An 18,648-nucleotide genomic window follows, 5' to 3' on the forward strand; every position below is an offset into this window, starting at 1 on the left:
CTGCGGCCGCCGCCGTCTCCGCCTCGGGAACTGACGGGAGCAGCCTGCGACGCGCTCCGCCTCCTGGCGCGGCGGCGGCGGGCACTGGATGGGGCCGCTGGGGACGGCGGCCGTGCGGGACCCCGGCGGCGCCGCGCTGCCCCGCGGCTTCTGGGCGGCCGTGCGCGTGTGGCTGGAGAAGCCGCAGGTGGCCAACAGGCGACTGAGCGGCGCCGCGGTCCAGGCGGAGGGGACGGTGCCGCTCGGCGACAGCGGGGATATACCGCCATCCTTCGCTACCGCGGGGGCAGGCGGGGGCGGCGGCGGGCAGGAGCCGCGGCCGGCCCGCCGCGCCCCCCGCCCGGGAGCTGGTGCTGCAAGGTGAGCGGAGGCGGCGGGAGGCCGGGCCCGTCTCGGACCTGTCCCCTCAGAGATTGCCTCGCAAAGGAGAGCAATACCATTTTTTCTCCCCTGTTTGCGGGAACGAGGATGAACTTTTCTCCCTGTCGTGTGTTTAGGGTTTATTTTTACTTTTCGTTGTTGCACCAGGAAGCATTGAAATTTCAGCAGTTGAAATACAAGTTGCAGAGGCAGGGAGCTGTGACACTCAGGGGCTCCTGCCAGGAGCAAGAGCTGCCCACGCAAAGGCCGCTCGTAGCCAGGACCTGATGAGGGCTGGCCAGGAGTGACTGTGGTGTTGGGAAATGCGGAATGACTGAAGGGAGCAGGCAGCCGAGGCACCTGCCCGGCCAAGGAGAAGTGCTTGTGTCGGCTTTCTTAATGCTTGGCATTGCTTAAGAAATAATCTCAACTTGTTTTGTTGTTTGTTTTTTGTTGTTTTTTTTAAATTGTTGGTTTTGTGTCAGGTTTGGTTTGTTTTTGTTTTGCTTTGTGGTGCTTTTTTTACACTGTATGGTGGTAATACGCTGCAATAAGTCCTGCTAATATAAAGAAATTTACATAGGGTAGAACTTGACACCGTTTTCAAGATAAATTTAGGAAGAATGTTGATATGGATTAAATTCTAGTAGTAATGTTTTGGAAAGAATCAGAATTCCAGCTCGACTTACAATTCAGGAAGACTGGTAGTCATTTATGGGGTACACTTGGGATCTTCTTGAGGCCTTTGGTTCTTACCTGATGCCTTCAAAAAATTGGTGCCTTCAAAGAAAAAATTATATGTTCCAGTTTTGATTTTTTTTTGATGCTAAGAGAAAATGCTCCTGAGCTGCATCTATAGAATGTATCTCTAAGAAAAAGGCTAGGAGATTTTTTTAAATTATTTTTTTTTACAATTAAAATGTTAGAAGTGGGATGGCTAGGGATGGGATGAGATAGCAAGACTTAACATTTACTCTATTGCTAATTAATTCTTTCTTGTCTAACTCAGAAAATTTTGGAGTCCATTGAAAATTGATAAGGTAGCCAGTGTAGTGCTTTTGCTTGCAAGAACATTTGTTTTGATGGTAATTAAAAAAATATTTTCAAAACTGAGAGCTTAATAAACTATTCTGAAGAAGTCGCCCTGGGTAAACAACAGCTAAAAAGATTTTTTGTATTTTTAGAGGAAGTAATACTGCATATACACCTGCTTCCCAGGACTCTGGATTTGCTATGGGATATAGAAAAGCAGCAGTCATGTACAAGAAAAATGTTATTATTTCGTTTCTACTTTATTAAAATAGTTAGGTGTGAGGAAAGTGAATATATCTGGTCAGCCCTAGATATTTTGAAAGCATCATGCCATGGAATGCTAAATTTAGAGAATTCAAATAATCTGCTAGTTTCAGATGTCAGGAACACCAAGAAACAGATCTATTCCTGGCATTGTGGTCCTTTCTCTATTGCCTTGGCTCTTGCCTCACTGGTTTGCAGGCAGAAGTTCATGTTGGTATTAACCAGGGTGGGTTGCACTGTGAAATAATAAACTCTCATTTGCATATCTTTTCAGATGTTTACAATGGAACTGTGACCTTTCTGCCTTTGGAGGAAAACACTGAAGGAAAATACCTGGTTAAAAAGTGCAATATTTATCAAATTCAACTTAAGCACATAAAAGATGAGGAATGGTAAGTGTGGGAGTGAGACAGGAAGCAAGCATTAAGTTATTGCAAGAGTCACACAATGGTTTGGTATTGGTATGTAGGCAGTTTAGATTTTATAATTTTCTGCTTGATTAGTAAATTACAGTAGTGGTGTGATATGAGTGCACAGTGTTCTGTAAAAAGAAACATCTACAATACCCAGAATAATGTAAAACAAACCTGTTTCACCTCTGAATGTAAAAATTGACTGTACCTTTGTGTGGTATAGAAAAAATGTGCCTCTTCTGATCACGAGGATGCAGCAGTGCCTGTGAGAAAGGGTGAGGGTCAAAGCAGAGTTGCTGAGCTTTTATCATTGAAATGTAGACCATTCAGTGTGGTCCTGAGCATCTGGGGGTGCTCCAATAAAATCTGAATAAAGATAGAGATGATGAAATAATGAGATCTGATAATGGATGTATTTTTCTCTTAATTTTCCCTGTTATTTTTCAGAAGTTTGAAAAGTTGATTTTCACTGTTTAGTGTTTGGCTGTCTTGTAAAATCAGATTGCTCATCTGCGAGTCCTCATTTATTGTGTTAAATGCAGCATGGACTCTTATGTACTGTGTTTGAATTGAGAGGTAATGAGCTAACAAAATTCAGGGGAAACTATTCCATTTTTCAGTAATTTCACTGGTTTATTTTCCTATTGTTTCTCTAGATATTTACTTATTCTTCAGTCTGGTTTTATATCTCTGATCTACTGATTTTCTCCACTTCATCCTTGTTTTCTCTGTCCTTGAGATATCTGAAATGATGAAATGCTGTATTTATAATAAGTTATTTGTTTGTTTGTTTTTAAGGTCTATATCTGTTGTAGCTCCATTTCCAGAAGATTGGTTTTCAGATGGAATTGTGTACCCCAAACTAGCATGGCTTGGAAATGAACTTTTGTCCAAACTGGCTAAATGGTCTGTGGAGCAAAAGCCCAGTGAATTTAAAAATACACTCTCACTCATTTCAGTAGCAAAATACAGCAAGGTTTATCAGGACCTCAAAGAAAAGTACAAAGAGATGGTAAAGGTAAGTTTAGCAGTAAATGCAGTAATGTTATCCTTCCTTTTTTTTACTTTGTGTAATGAAGGTGCTTCTTTCAATAAATTCTTTTTTTTAAAAATAAAACAAGCAATTGAGTTATAACATATGTTTTTTGGTTTTGTGTTATATAGAGAATAAAACAGTTCAGTACTTGGAAGAACTTAATTGGAAAAGTAGGATTTAGAGCCAAATTCACAATAAATATTTGGAAGAATTAGGCATTTTCCAGGATGTATCACTTGTGATGAAGAGGAAGGAGTAGGTTAGTGGAAAGTCATCCACATTTTAGAAGGCATAAATACAACATCTCCTTCTCCAAAACCTTGGATACTATCTTAATATGTATTTGAGTTAGAGGAGCAGTGTTGTAAATTTTTTTCTTATCCTGGAGATCCTGAAGAGCAACAGAGTGCCATATGAAGTAAGGTCTGTATTCTTGCAAGCTTGGCTCTAGCTGCAAACAAAAAAAAATTGGTAAATGCTTTTGTAAAACATACAGTGAAAATGCTGAAAGGTTTTACTGTTAATATTTCTGTACTAACAGGAAGAAACAAAGGAGAGGACAGTTAGAGTTTTGGGTAAGGCAATGATTCAGTCTTTAGTTCTGCAGTAGAATTGCTGGTGTTGAACATTTCAGTCTTTGTTTCAATTCTTCATTTACAAAGTAACACTAGGTAATAATACTTGCACTTTCTGTCTTCCTACTTGAGATTTTGATTCTTCATGTTCTGTTGTGCCAGGGTAATTCTAGGTCTGTTCCCTTGTGAAAAGAAATTTGTAAATGTTCATATCCTCAGTGTTGCAGAGGACAGGAACATTTCAGTGTTGTAGATAAGTTTTTTTTTTGTTGTGAGAAAGTTAAACAAAAGATACATGGTCTGTTACAGAGCAGATGACAAATGTTCGTGTCCTCAGTGTTGCAGAGGACAGGATCATTTGTAAATTTGAGTGTTGTAGATAAGTTTGGTTTTTTTTGTGAGAAAGTTAAGCAAAAGATACATGGTCTGTTACAGAGCAGATGCAGCTGTTTATTTGTGACCTTGCACATGTGAAGCCAAAATGTTCTTTGAAACTTTATTGTTTGGTTGAGTCAAACAGTCTTTATATTCTCTGGGTATATTTTAATCAGGTTAAAATACAAAATCTGTGAAGTCCAGAAACCTACTGAAGTGAATAAGTATCCAAATTGCTGTGTCTGAGCATTTTTGAGGTTATTTCAGATGATGCAGAAAATAAATTGTTATCTATTAATTAATTTTGTTTTGTTTGGGTTTTTTTTTTTTTTCCTAAAATAAAGCATCTTGAATATTCATTCTGTTTTGTTTTGCCTTTTTTTTTTTTTTTTTCCTGAAGGTGTGGCCTGAAGTGACAGATCCTGAGAAATTTGTTTATGAAGATGTTGCCATTGCCACTTACTTGCTGGTAGGGAATTGTTTTACCTAATAATATGCTGTAAGGTTATATTTCCTAATAATAGAACCTCTCTAAAGAATATCATTTTAGAGGCAAACAAAAAGTTCTTTGTGAAGATATGATGAAGATTTGCAGTTTTCTCTCACAGGAAATTTATCATCTGCATACACAAGATTTATTTATTTCTAAGTGAGAAAGCCAAAGGCACTAATGTAGAAGTGATAAAATGGATCAATTTGAGATTAGGATTGATTGTTTTATAAATTTTTCTATTACTTGTTCATTTTATACTATGAACAAGTAAAAAGTTATGGTTTTTCACTGCTGTACATTTTCTTGATAAAATATCAGCTCAAATCCCATCTTCAAGTGTAATAAGGTCAACTGCATATGCTATGAGTGCAGATAAATGCTTGGTGCAGTTTTCTCACGCATTACCTGCTTTAAGATTCTATGAAAATTCTGCCACCTGCAGTTCTTAGAAACTTCAGGTTTTTAAAAACCAGGCACATATAAATATTTTTGGTTTCCATCCAGAGTGTGGTAAGAGCATGTCTACATTGAACTACACTTGTAGCATCTTACCTAAATCAGTATTTCTGAGTAAGTTAGCTTATTTACAGTACTCATTGAGAACTAATTTATTTTGTTAACTAAGTGTTTAACCTTTAGAACCTTAAATACTATCTTGTGGAAAGAGCTATGTAATAGACTCATCTTTACCATTTTTACCACTGTCTTAATATTCTGTGTTGAAAGTTAGGAATTTAGTTGTAACCAGAAGAAAATTCTGGAGTGATAGCATTTTTATACAAGTGACTGTTGGTTTACAGTGATTATGTTTTAGCTAATATAGCAGTAGTATTCAGAAAGTTATTAAAGTCATTCAATATGCAGCTTAAGTAATTGAAAACTTAAAGTATGGTATTTATAACCTAACCTGCTGCAAAATGTTCAGGTATCTGTATGATGGTGTATGAAAGTCATTGTTTAGAAGTACATTACACAGGTGATTAAGAAAAAGTAAGCCCAGTGTTAAGTTTTTATGGGTTAATGTCATCTGCATGTGACCTCATTTTATTTTCCAATCATATTGAAATCACCCACTGTCCCGGGGCGTGGCCAAGGACCTGGCTGTTGTGAAAAGCTCTGCAGGAATTGGAGGGATAGATAGGATCTGTGAAGGAGGTAATTAGGGATTTCTGGGATACTGCCTAGAGTGCCAAAATGCAATGATTGGTAAATCTAAAAACATAATCCACGAGATTAGCAGACTATGTTTATCTTCAGCTTCTTTCCTTCTGGCAAAACTGACAATGTTACAAATACTAATTTTCATAGTTAAGTACTGTTCAAGATTTTTGGTAGTCATAGTGAAAAATCTGAGTGCAGAGTTATAAATGTGTGGTCTCTAACTTCTGACTGAAGGAAAAAGTTGGAAAATTGTAAATGTTAATCCATGCTCTGCAGAGAAACAGCCACTTACTAATTATAGATTATATATCTGTGTAAAAGTACGTACTTAGGTACACATCAGGGACTGACTAGAATTCGGCTAAAAGCTTTGGGGTCCCTTAGCTGGTGTAGAATTTGGAGCAGATAACTTGCTAGGTAACACTGTTGGTTTGTTCACTAAAAGGGATGTTACATGTACCAGTCTATCACCAAGTGATTACAAAGAATATTTTGGGGTTTATTTTCAGCTCTGCCATCAATGCTTTCTTCAATACAGTGGATATAAATTCATCTGTGGTGTTACTTACAGAGACAATGGTGAAGTTTACTTGATACTTCCCTTGCTTTTCACTGTTCTTCTCTTGTAGCCATTGTTTAGCAACTTACTTTACATTTATGTTCATTCTAGCCCAGAGTTGTAAAGCCCTTATTAGTTTCTACTCCCAATTACTCAAAATGGAGTGGAGGATGTGCTTAGCACTTAGAAAACTATCGATATTTTACAAAATAATTCTTGTTTCACTTCATAAACAATGGTTTTCTGTTTTGGTTTTTTTGTTTGTTTTGGTTCGGTTTGGGTTTTTATAGATTTTCCTTTTTTTTCTCCCTGTGAGTGTAGTTAATGTTTTCTGTCAAATCTGCATTTCCAGGTTTCCTCTTTCATCTCCAACAACCTTTGATGGCTTCTTATAGGGAAACTTGAGAGCAGAAGTCTAATATGTTCTGTTTTCTTATCTTAGATTCTTTGGGAAGAAGAGAGAAAAGAAAAAGGGTTGACCAAGAAACAGTCATTTGTAGATCTTGGATGTGGAAATGGTTTGCTGGTTCATATTCTAAACAATGAAGGGGTAAATAGAATGCTTTTAAAAATAATTATTAAAAACTAGTGTCAGTATTCTTGTTGTGCTTTCCTTTTATCTGGCATGCAAATAGCCAAAATAGATTAATTCATGTTGCTAAAACAGGATTTTGTCACTCTAGTTACTAACAGAAAATCCTACCAGAGGATTAGACCATTAGTTTATTTATCTTAATTAGTGCATTTCATTTAAATTTGGGGCTATTTTTCCTCAGGTAAGAAACTAAGAGGAAGGAAAAAAAAGGTAACGGAGTACTTTAGTTATGCAAAAAGGAACGTAGAATTTTGATATAGGTTCTCTCTCACAAGATGTGTTCATGAACTTAATTTTATCCAAACTGAGTTCTACTTCTAGTGTCATAAAATGTTTTTCTATATCTTTCAAAACAGTAGTGAGATTTCTTAATTAAAAATGCCTAACAGCATGTACTTTTTGGAGTAAAAATGTGGCAACAGTATAATTCAGTTTGTTAAGGCATAGTTTCTGAAATAGCAATGAAAGAACAGTGAGACTAAACAAAACCCATTGACGTTGGGTCTGTCGGTTTCAGAAAATTTAATTTTCCACTTTGGGAGAACATGGGAAAATTTGGAGAGGAAATTGATATCTCTTATTAGATAAAGAGATGTCACCGGGGGAGTAGGGAAATGTTCCAAGTTCTCCCAGCACAAGGTTTCTATTCTTGTGTGGCCAGAAAACTTTTGTGTAACACTGCTGTTTTCTGTGTGAATTTTTCAATCAGTGAGTCATTCATTCAGTGCTGACAAACACTGACTGTCAAAAAAATCATGTATGAGAATTTTTGAGACTTTTTTTAGGAATCCATTTTTCTTAGTTTTGCACAAGGTTCTTGGATTTCAAATACTACACATTCTTCATTTCTTGCTTTAGTTTCCAGTCTGTTTCCTCTTCCCTTTAATTCAAACAGGGGAAAGTGTTTGGGTATCAGTATCTGAAAGGTGGCTCTCCACTAAGGACTGCTTAGAGTAGCATTTTTATTTGAGCCCTGTGGGCACTGCAGTAGTACTCAGCTTGTGAAAGGTTTTGATATTTTAAAAACAAACCAAAAATCAACGCCTCTGTTTTAACATTTGTAGAGATACAGATTTTTGAGAGCAGTCTCAGTAGGTGTGCCCAGGTAAAATTTTGAACCAGATATATTCTTCAGGTTTCTTAGTTATTCCCTTCATATTTCAAAAGGAAGAAAGGGAATAAAAGTATTCACCTGAAATGAAAAAGCTTGTTTTTGTTATTTGTCTAAATTTTAGCATGAATGAAATAATTGAAGTTCATGTGTACCTTTACTGAACCTATTTGAAATTTCTGAAAGAAGTAGTACTTAAATTGAATATTTTTGTTGTTCAAATATTTCAGTATCCAGGAAGAGGAATTGATGTGAGGAGAAGAAAAATATGGGACATGTATGGACCAGAGACGCATTTAGAGGTATTATGCAAATGTATGTCAGTCTTGCTGCTAAGTACATTTATTCATTTGTTCACTGTTTCAGCATGTATTGATGCAAGTGTAAGGAAGCATACTGATTACACACAGTTGTCTAAAGGGACCCATGGGTCTGTTATGCTACTACCCATACCACTTGGGGATGAAGAAAGTTGTAAAGGGAATTATGAGAAAAATATTGTATTGTACCCTTGCATATTTGCAACTTGCTTGTTTCTCAGTCAAGACCCACTGGCATGATTTCTTAGTGCATCTACAGATATGCACACCATGAAACAAACTTTCTTTTTACCAGATGATCAATATTAAGTAGCTTCATTTGCACCAGTAGTTCATAAAAGATAATAAAGCCACTCATAATTTGGGATAATTACTTGAAAGTGATTCTGACCTTCTAGTGCTATGTTCTGTTTTGGGAGAAAAATTGTTGTTGAACCTCAAAGGAGCCAACATAAATAATTGCAATAAAAGCCTTCAAAAATGAACAGGAAAATGAGTCTGCAAAAGAGATTATATTTCAAATTTCATGTTATCATTTTTATAAGCAATTTGAGCACAGGAACATTCACTTTGATTCCAAGAATTCTTAATATGATACTCATTAAAGAGTGGTGTCAGTGAGCAGCTGTCCTTCGGAGGTGAGGTGTTCCTGGTTTTTTGTTCTGGAGGGCTAAAATTTCTTACTCTCTTCTGTCAAAAAATTGTCAGCTCCCAATATAGTAAAATAATTTTCCACCTGTGGTTATTGTCTAGTAGTGTTGTTTAAAATTCATTCAACATATGAATTGTTCATTCAACAGTGAGGATGCTAACTCATTAAATTAGGAAAGAACCTCAATTTTCACAGATGGGAGGTCACAGATTTCAGTGTTGCCTTCTCTTTGCCACCCTGCTATTTTGGGTACAAGTTGCCAAAACTGCCATATTCCTTTACTGCAGTCTGCAAGCAGATCTTGCTGAAAAGCTTCAACAAACAGCCCAAAACATCAAGTTGTGGTGCTCCACCATTCCTGTTGTACTGTGTTAAGTCACATCTGATCACGATGAACAGCATTGTCTCTTTATCTTTGTGTTACATGTTCCTTTTTCTGCCATATTATATTCTGAAAGAATATATTATATTAGATATTCTGAAAGAAAAAATTATATGCTGAAGCAAGTGATTATTTATGCTGGAAGGAGTTAGGCAGTGAACAGGAAGGGTGAAATGATTTTGCAAGGCTCCTGTAGCCATAGGAGCCACAGAAGGAAAAAGCACCTGCTCACAGCCTGTTGTTACCCCTGAAGATAATTTTGTTTTGATCTTTACTTAGAGCACAGGTTGCAGGGTAGATGTTGCCACCTGTGTCATTCAGTACAGTTCTGACAACCTAAATGGGTGTAACAGGTGGCACTCTGTGTTTCCAAACTGCTGTCAAGACATGGTGAATACAAATTTGATTAGGGGTAACTGTCGAAATCAGCAGTGGGCTACTGATAATTCATGCTATGCCTGAATTATTGAATGATCAAAACTGAAATGTAAAGTATGAGTAACGTGTTTAATCAACCTTAAGAAAACACTTAGAAAAGGCTTGGTAATTTAACATCCAGTAATCTGCAAAAAAATACTTGTTGCATTCATTATCTAGAAATGTTTATACATGTCTAAAAATGAGCTGTAGTATTTAACATATCTTTTCTATATAAAAAGAGATTATGGGTGTCATTTCCTGAGCTTTTCCTAAAGGAATGTGGAAATTGAAATCTAAAACTTTTTCTGAATTTGCCCAATAATTCTTTTAATGTTCATACATATTTTCAGGGAAGAGTGTCTGCTTGCATGGTATCAACATCTTTCTCTGCTGAACTTATCTCAAAGTGAGAAAATGTATTTGTGAGGCACAAACATTACAGCCACTGTAGAACATTTGAATTTAGCCTGGATGAAGAATTTATCCTCTTGGTTTTATTTGGGGTTTCTTTTGTTTGTTAGTGTTTTATTACATGTGAATAATAGCATGTGAAGAGTGGTGTATTGTATGCTAGGATTTGATTTGGGCAGCATCTGTGAAGGAGGAGAAAATAACAACGAAGCTGTGTTCTGATTAATTGCTGTATGAGACCTGCTGGCTACAAGACAGCAAATTAAGTGCCTTTCTGAAAAACTGAGTTCAGGCATACAAGTGACAGAAGGAGATTAGCAAGAAATCATAATTTAGTGTATGATATTTGTTTATATATATTTAAATGCTAGATATCTTAATCAGAGTTGCTGTTGTACTGTTTTTCTGACCCATGTTTTGTGGGTGTTTTTTGCTTAATTACTTCTCTGTACCTATAAAAATTTGCTAACTGAGGAAAATGTTGGTGTCTGTGGTGCTCACTCACCTTGTATTTGTCAGCTGGTATTACTTTATATTATTACTTAGTGCTTTAAATAAAATGCTTTAAAGAAACCTGTAATAGGATTCACTTGCTGTTGTGAACAACTTGTTCTGTTTTTCAGGAAGCTACAATCATTCCAGGTGACACTCATCTCTTTCCAGACACTGACTGGCTCATAGGAAACCATTCAGATGAATTAACACCATGGATACCTGTAATTGCAGCTAGGTATTTTTGCAGAGGAGGGGAGTGGGATGGAAGGAATTAAAAGAAAAAAAGGTAGAAAAAACACAAACAACCCCCCCATAATTACCCATGTAGGCTTGATTAAAAACTGTCAGCTTTGGTTCCACACCTGTTGTTTTTTTAAGACTGGCTTTTTTTGATGCAAGTTGATTATTTTTACAAAGTGTTTCTCTCTGTGGAGAAGCACTGATGCAGTATTTGCTTTCTTGTAGAATGTAGTGCAGCATTTTGCTTTTGAAATTCAAAAACCAAAACTGTTTTTTATTCCTTATATGTGAAGCTATTTGGTTTTTTTGCTGGTTTTTCTTCTTGCAAATACAAGCTTATGGTTCTGCCTTCTGTTGAGCTTTTGTGCTCTTTACAACCAGCAACAGTAATTTAGAGTTTTATTTCTGCAAACTAAGTTGGCAGAGTAGGTTGCTACATCAAATACTTTGTGAAATGGTATTTTTTGACTAAATTAATAATTTGATTGAAAAAGGGAGTTATAGATATTATTGCGTGAAGCTGTGTAGTTTAATAAAAATTACATTGTTGCTTTTATGTGGTAGGTTGTTTGTTAAATTTTTGTGTTTTCTGAAATAACTTACTGTTCAGCAGTTTCTTATCCTTCTTGTAGGTCTTCCTATTCATGTTGTTACTTTGTGCTGCCATGCTGCTTCTTTGATTTCCATGGAAAATACAGCCGAAGACAAAGCAAGAAAACTCAGTACAGAGAATATCTTGATTTTGTTGCCCAGGTGGGATTTGTATGTGGCTTTCATGTGGAAGAAGATTGCCTTAGAATTCCGTCAACAAAAAGGGTAATTTTGGCCTCTGTAGGGCTTTCGTCTTTTATTTTTTTAATCTGTTCTGTTTGAAGCATATGGATGTTTGTTCATTGTTATTGTTGTAAGATAAGACTATAGTCAGCTTCATTACTTGATACAGCATGCTCTGAAAAGAGATTAATAATACTCATTGTTTTCTTGGGAATTCTGCTCTTAATGTTATAGGTATAGTCCCTATTAAAAAAAACCCAAAAAACAACAACAAAAAAACCCCTCCCCCCAAAAAAACCAGGAAAAAATGAAGCATTTCATTATTTTCTCTTATGTCAGTCTACCTCCCCCAAAAAAAAACCAGGAAAAAATGAAGCATTTCATTATTTTCTCTTATGTCAGTCTACATGATGGAAAACTTATAAAAACCTTAATTTTTCTAGCTGCCTGTCTTACTTTTTTGTACTTCATTTTGCTGTTTTTCTTGTCTAGTGAAATTTAGAGTGAAATGTTCTGAGCAGGAAGAGGTGTCCAGCTTTAAATAATCTGAGGGTCAGGAGCAGTATTTTTGGTGTGTGATTGTATAGCATGATGGATTATGATTTGTTTACTGTATTTCTTCTGGGGCACCAATATTCAAAGACTGGAATTAAAAACCCCTCAGATGTTACTGAGCATTGAGTTGATACTGGATTTTATTGTAGGTATTGAGAAGCCTGCATGAACATGTGGAGGTTGTGGGGCTGGGTGGAAGTACAGGACTCTGATAGTGATTTACTTGTTTCTGCCAACACAGGTCAGCTTTGTTGGGAAAAGCAGGACCTATCCAGCTGCAGAAGGTGCTCTGATTGACAAGCAGATAACACAGTTCATTAACAGCCGTCGGACCTGTGCTGTGGCCACGTGTGACAGAAGGGTTGGGTTTAACCATGAGCATCACTGTGGTGGTCTGTGCAAAGAGGCAGGCTCAGAGCCTCCTGAAGATGAGACTCAGACAGCTGGTACGACTTGGATGCCTGGATTTCAACCCAGAGAAAAAGTAGAGCAAGTCAGAAATTGTGCTTCCCTCCCTCGGGACTTTGTAGATGAAGTGGTTCTCAATGTGGCAAACTTGCTGTTAAGTGCAGCCCCCCAGAAATCATGTTCTGATGAGCAGGGTGGAAATATGAACACCTGGAATCAAGGAGGTGAGGTTGTCTTTCCTTTACACTATCTTTAGCTGATAGAACATGTATTTTCCACCAAGTTTACATGTTTGTGAACAGATTTTTAGGAAACACTGAGAACAATACAGTCTCAATCAGAGGTGCTTTTTTTCCCCACTACATTTTGTTGCATGTAGATGAATATTTTGAAATTGGTGTGAGTTTTTTTCGTGGTTTACACTTAAATACTATTATATAATCGATTTTTATTAAACCAAACCTAACTAAACCCACAACTCCACCCTGTTTGGGGAGAATATTATGGTTTAGGATATTAACATAATAATTAGCTATACTTTTTTAAGAGTTTGTAAGAAGTCCTCTGAAATGCCATTAGGTTAAAACAGGATTAGGAATTTTTAGATTAATTCTAGGAACAAAAAGAATGTTAAGCTGCTGTTAATTGTATAAGCAGTCAGTTCTCACTATTACCATCTTTCCATTTTCTTCCATCTGTTTTTATTATTTACTCACTGTAGTTTGTCATATGTTACTGACTTCTAACTACATGCTTATAAACAGCGCTTATTGCAACGAGGGTTACATGCTACTGTAAAAAAAGCAGAGCAAATAAAAAGTGTGTCTTACTGTGGAAATTCTGACCTGAGTCCTGTAAAATCAAAGCTGCTGTTTTACAGACAATATGCATATAAAATATATACCATACATCATATTGTAAGAAAAAAGTTGCTTCAGTCCTGGTAGATAATTCTGACATTCTGCTCTTAATCATTACCTTATATAGAAGTTGAATTGTGGTAAGGTTTTATAGAGAAAAGTTTCTAATAATTCTACCATTTTTTTATTGCAGAAAGTCTTTCCTTGAGAGAAGTGGCAGAACACTTGGATAAAGAGATTTTAAAAAAGCTGAAAAGTGAATATGGAGGCCTGCAGACGCTACTCAAGAACAATCATCAAGTATTTGAAGGTAAAGGAGTTTTGAGGTTTTTTCTCCTTAATTATTTATCTCCTCTATATGTAGTTAAGCTTAACTGAAAAATTACTATGGTGGTGGTTTTTTAACTGCTTTTTGTATCTTTCTAGAAAACTGAATATTCTTTATGTGCCCATTGCTCCAAGATATTGTTAGTAAAGCTCTTAGGAATTGAGATTGGTAAGGCAGCTATCAGCAAAATGTTCTACACTGCCTGTATCTGAAAAGACAAACCTTTAGTTTAAGTGGCTGATTTTATGCTATTCTTTGGCCTTTTATTTTTGTTTCTTCCTATGAAATATTGATGGTTTTGAGGCTGTCAAATACAGAGCAATTTTACTAAAGCATTTAGCTGAGGCTTAGTCTGACCACACCAAGCCCTAAAGTGTAAATGCTGATATGAAATAAAATTAGCCTCCTTAAGAACCTATAATTGTGAGACTTGATGTGTTTATAAAGCTTGTGTTTGTGTAGCTTGTGGTAGAAACAACTCAGTAGCAAATCTCCATGGCTGGCTGGGTTTGTTGATAGCAGTTTTTTGAGTTTGGCTTTTTTTTTCCCCGTTGTAATCTGTGGTGACAGTGTGCTTTGTGTAATTTGAGTTTTTTTGTCAGTGTGAAGTTTTACAAAACTAAAATGTAGGTTTGCAGTAATACGAGATCTTCAAGGTTTTAACATTATTAAAGCTGCTTCAAATTTCAAAGTGTGTTATGTCCTAACAGTTCTATGCCTCCTGTAAAATACTGCTCAACTAATCCATGGCAAGTAATCCTGAGTATGCAACCTGTTTGTTGCCAGTGGTCAACACAAGCAAGTTTAGCATCCACTAAATATTTGTGTATACTTGGCTGATAAAATCCTCCTGAATTACGATCCATTAAAAAGAGTTGGTCACATGGAGATTTGTGCATGTCTGAATTTGGTTCCCTGTCATTAGGAATAGCTGAAATAGGTTTTGCAATGTGTTGCATTGTAAATGGAATGAGCATTTTAAATTGGCTGGGAGGCTGTGTGCACATTACCTATGAAGAAAGGTTTGACTTAATCCTAGTCTGTCCCAGTAACTTATATCACAGGGCCTGGGGAGAGACCATGTGATTCCTCCCTCAGTAGGATGTCACCATAACAAGAAATTTCTGCTGGTCTCCAAGGACATTGCTCCTGCCCAGGAGGACAGAGAAGAACATAGCTACAGCTCTTTTGTCATCTTTACTGATTTTTTTTTTCTTTTAGTATGTGGAAATGGATGTATGTACACACACACACCAAACAGAAAGTGGATCTTAGAATAACTGAGCAGTGGCAATTTCTTTAGATTGGGTGATTTTCTAGGGAAAAATCATGTTTGATAATAAATAGCTGCTGATTTTTCTTCGTCTTTTGTGAGGGATTTTAAAGCTCAGCTGAAATTGCTTCTTGATTGGCTTAGTATGAGTTCAGATATGTCTGTGTGCCACAAGGAAACCTGGAGACATTAATTCATCCAGGGCAGACTGTGTGATACTCAGCTTTCACTGGACTTGTAACTTTTTGTATAGCAATGATCAGGATGCAGAAAGGTATTGGTTAACTTTCCCAAGCTACAAGTGTCTGAGGCAGAAGGTGTTATTGAAGCAGAATATGAAAATAGACCATGGCAACTTAAAGGTGGCAGATTCTTCCCTCTTCATTTTCACTGTAGTTTGTAGTCTGTTTTTTATTTCTTTCATCATTTTTTTCTTCTTTCCTTTCATCTGTTTTGTTTGCTCATGAAAGGAGTTGACAGAGATTCACAAGTGTGTGCATGTGCAGTTTAAGTGGCAGATTCTTCCCTCTTCATTTTCAGTGTTGTTTGTAGACTCTTTTTTATCTTCCCCTCTGGCTAACTTCCTTTCATCTATTTTGTGTACTCATGTAAGGAGTTGACAGAGATTCACAAGTGTGTGCATGTGCAGTTTATGGTCCTAACAGAGTAAATGAATTTGAAAAACCCAAAGTGCTGAATCCTTGTTAACCAATGATAACTCAGTGTTGGTTCACATGAAGGATTAGACTTGTCATCTCCTTGGTGCATTGTGTTTTTGGGTCAGTGAACTGTGAAAGTAGTAGAAGAAAATGTGTTGGTAATCACATTTTAGATGTGGAATCATAAAGTTACAAACATGGGAAGAATTACAGTTTTTGAAGTTGAAACTTCTTTTGTTAGAACATGCAATCTAAGTTCAGATGATTTTAGTCTGCTACATTTAAAATGGACTAACAAACCTCGACAAAGATGATGTAAAAGTGCCTCAAACTGTTCAGCATCCCAGTGAAACATCTCTCAGGGAAATCAATCAAGTCTTCTTTTTACTGTGTCTACATTGTCTTTGTAGTGGTTTGTTGTGTACTTCTTTCCATTTCTGTACAAATGGCTCAGGTGGTTTTGCCTGAGTGATCCATTTGTAGAATGTTTTTTGTTCACAGAATGTCACTACAGTTTTTCCCAGTATAATTTCCATGGATGTCTATTAACAGCTGCATTTTTGTTTGTTTTTAAATCTTAGTTCTGAATGGGAGAGTTCATATTCGTGACTGGAGAAAAGAGAAACCACCAAGTAAAACTAAACCTGAAGTGAAACGACGCCTTTCAGCTGAAGCATTTAAAACACGCCTCTGTTGGTTTTTCATTCATCATCCTGATGGTTGTTCTTTACCTTCTGAAGCTTGCCCATATGCCCATGGGACTGAGGAGCTAAGGCAGTCTCAAATGATTAAAAAGAAAAAACATATACAGTAATAAAATGTTGCAACTTGTGTTTAGGTTTATGTGCATAACAGAATCTATGACTGACTTTGGGACTGCCTAGTGTGTGAACACCTGTACAAATGGAGGGATTTTCCTCTTTTCTGTGCATCTTATTTTGCAGTTGGTTTACAAGTTCTCCTGTATTTCTAATTCTTTATTTTTTTATGAACAAGTAATAGGTATAGTAAAGTACATGTATATTTTTGGATTTGTCACAGCTTGTCTAGCATACATTTGTATAACTAGAAAAGTTTAAAAACTTAATTTCCTGGGACACTACTCATGATTCTTAATCAGATCAAAAGTACACATGCACCATTTTCATACCCTGAAAATTAGCCTGTTTTGTTCCACATTTTCAAAGAGTGTAAAGGAGACCTCTGTCCAGCCATCCATATGCCACTCTGGCAGCCACACCTGCAGCACCTGAGCTGGGGCTGAAGCCCCTTCACAGCAGGCAGCTCCAGTGAGCCCAGGGTTGCCCTGCTTGTCTCCCTACACCCCCCACACTCACACAGTCAGACAAGGATTCTTTTATTCCCTGGCCCCAGCATTCCCATACAAGTCTCACGTGTCTCAATCCTGAAAATAATTTGAATTTGGTGCAACATCAAAATAACAGCTCAAGCTGCTGCCTTTGATGAGGGACCTTGTATAAAGGAACTCCTGGGCTTTTGTACCCTTCACAGGCCCAGCACACAAAGTCTGGGGCTCCTCAGCTCCTGCCTCATACAAAGGAACTCCTGGGCTTTTATACCCTCGCAGGCCCAGCACACAAAGTCTGGGGCTCCTCAGCTCCTGCCTCATCTCTGTGTGTCCAGTGCTGCCACAGGACACACACAAAGTCTGGGGCTCCTCAGCTCCTGCCTCATCTCTGTGTGTCCAGTGCTGCCCCAGGTCCCCAGGCCCTTTCCTATGGGAAGGGTGGCATTTCTCAGCCTCTTAGCTGGGGCTCCTGCCATTCAGAGCTCAACCTGCAGCTCTCACTACAGCTCCTGCACTTGCTACCTGCACTGAATGTGTTCCTCAGCTTGTAAATTTATGGCTCACAGTGGTTCTTGGGAGTCTTGGAGTCAGAATACAGAGATTTCACTCTTTCCTGGCTTGATCGCTTCCTTTCCATGTTACTATTACTATATAATGCCCTTCATAGTCCTTGCCTTGCATTTTATTTTGAATCAAAGTAATTGGTTTGCAACAATAGCTTTCTGGGAAATTACTGTGGAAACCTTCAGGTAGAGGCGTAGGTTTTAGGGGTTTGTAGGCCATATTGTCATAGATTCTTAGAAGGAGTTGTGTTGGAAGAAACCTTAAAGATCATCCAGTTCCAACTCCCCTGCCATGGACAGGGACATCTTTCACTAGATCAGATTCCTCAAAGCCTTGTCCAACCTGGTCTTTTCTTATTTTCAAAGTATGAAGTAAAAGTAGAAAATCTGTTTAATAATATTAGGATGATGGGGTTTCTGTGTTAGATAACAAAGGAATGTTTAGCACCTTGAGCAACTTCTAGCACCTTTGGTAGACTTTTGTATTCTTGAAAAGGTTTAACTTTTAAATGCACATCCTAAGAAGAATAATGAAGGTGTAGAGAACATGTCCTGTGAGGAGCAACTCAGGAAAAGGACTGTGAAAAAGAAGCTCTGAGGGCTCTTACTACTCTCTACAACCTGAACCTTAAAGCCTCGTCCAACCTGGTGTTTTCTTATTTTCAAAGTATGAAGTAAAAGTAGAAAATCTGTTTAATAATATTAGGATGATGGGGTTTCTGTGTCAGATAACAAAGGAATGTTTAGCACCTTGAGCAACTTCTAGCACCTTTGGTAGACTTTTATTTTCTTGAAAAGGTTTAACTTTTAAATGCACATCCTAAGAAGAATAATGAAGGTGTAGAGAACATGTCCTGTGAGGAGCAACTCAGGAAAAGGACTGTGAAAAAGAAGCTCTGAGGGCTCTTACTACTCTCTACAACCTGAAAGGAGGTTGTAGCCTGGTGGGGATCATTCTCCTAGGTAACAAGTGACAGGTTGAAAGAAAATTACTTAAATTTGCACCAGGGGAGGTTTAGATTGGA

General features: G+C 37.3%; 2 protein-coding genes across 2 annotated transcripts in view; one reads left to right on the plus strand and one right to left on the minus strand.

The window, feature by feature from the left end:
- Positions 1 to 130, minus strand: part of ACOX3 (acyl-CoA oxidase 3, pristanoyl) — a 31,444-nt gene extending 31,314 nt beyond the window's left edge. The window contains exon 1 of the mRNA XM_039728896.1: positions 1 to 130. The gene's annotated coding sequence lies outside the window, so the exon portion shown is untranslated.
- Positions 47 to 16,833, plus strand: TRMT44 (tRNA methyltransferase 44 homolog). The gene is given in 12 exon segments (XM_039728898.1): positions 47 to 312; positions 314 to 360; positions 1,931 to 2,048; positions 2,868 to 3,087; positions 4,456 to 4,524; positions 6,711 to 6,818; positions 8,205 to 8,276; positions 10,783 to 10,889; positions 11,527 to 11,710; positions 12,465 to 12,855; positions 13,685 to 13,801; positions 16,333 to 16,833. Coding segments are annotated over 12 exon segments (1,890 nt in total). The 5' UTR covers positions 47 to 88; the 3' UTR covers positions 16,566 to 16,833.
- The last annotated feature ends 1,815 nt before the right edge of the window (positions 16,834 to 18,648 follow it).

Source organism: Passer montanus, unplaced genomic scaffold (genome assembly GCF_014805655.1).
Source record: "Passer montanus isolate IOZ18808 unplaced genomic scaffold, ASM1480565v1 scaffold67, whole genome shotgun sequence".
NCBI lineage: Eukaryota > Metazoa > Chordata > Aves > Passeriformes > Passeridae > Passer > Passer montanus.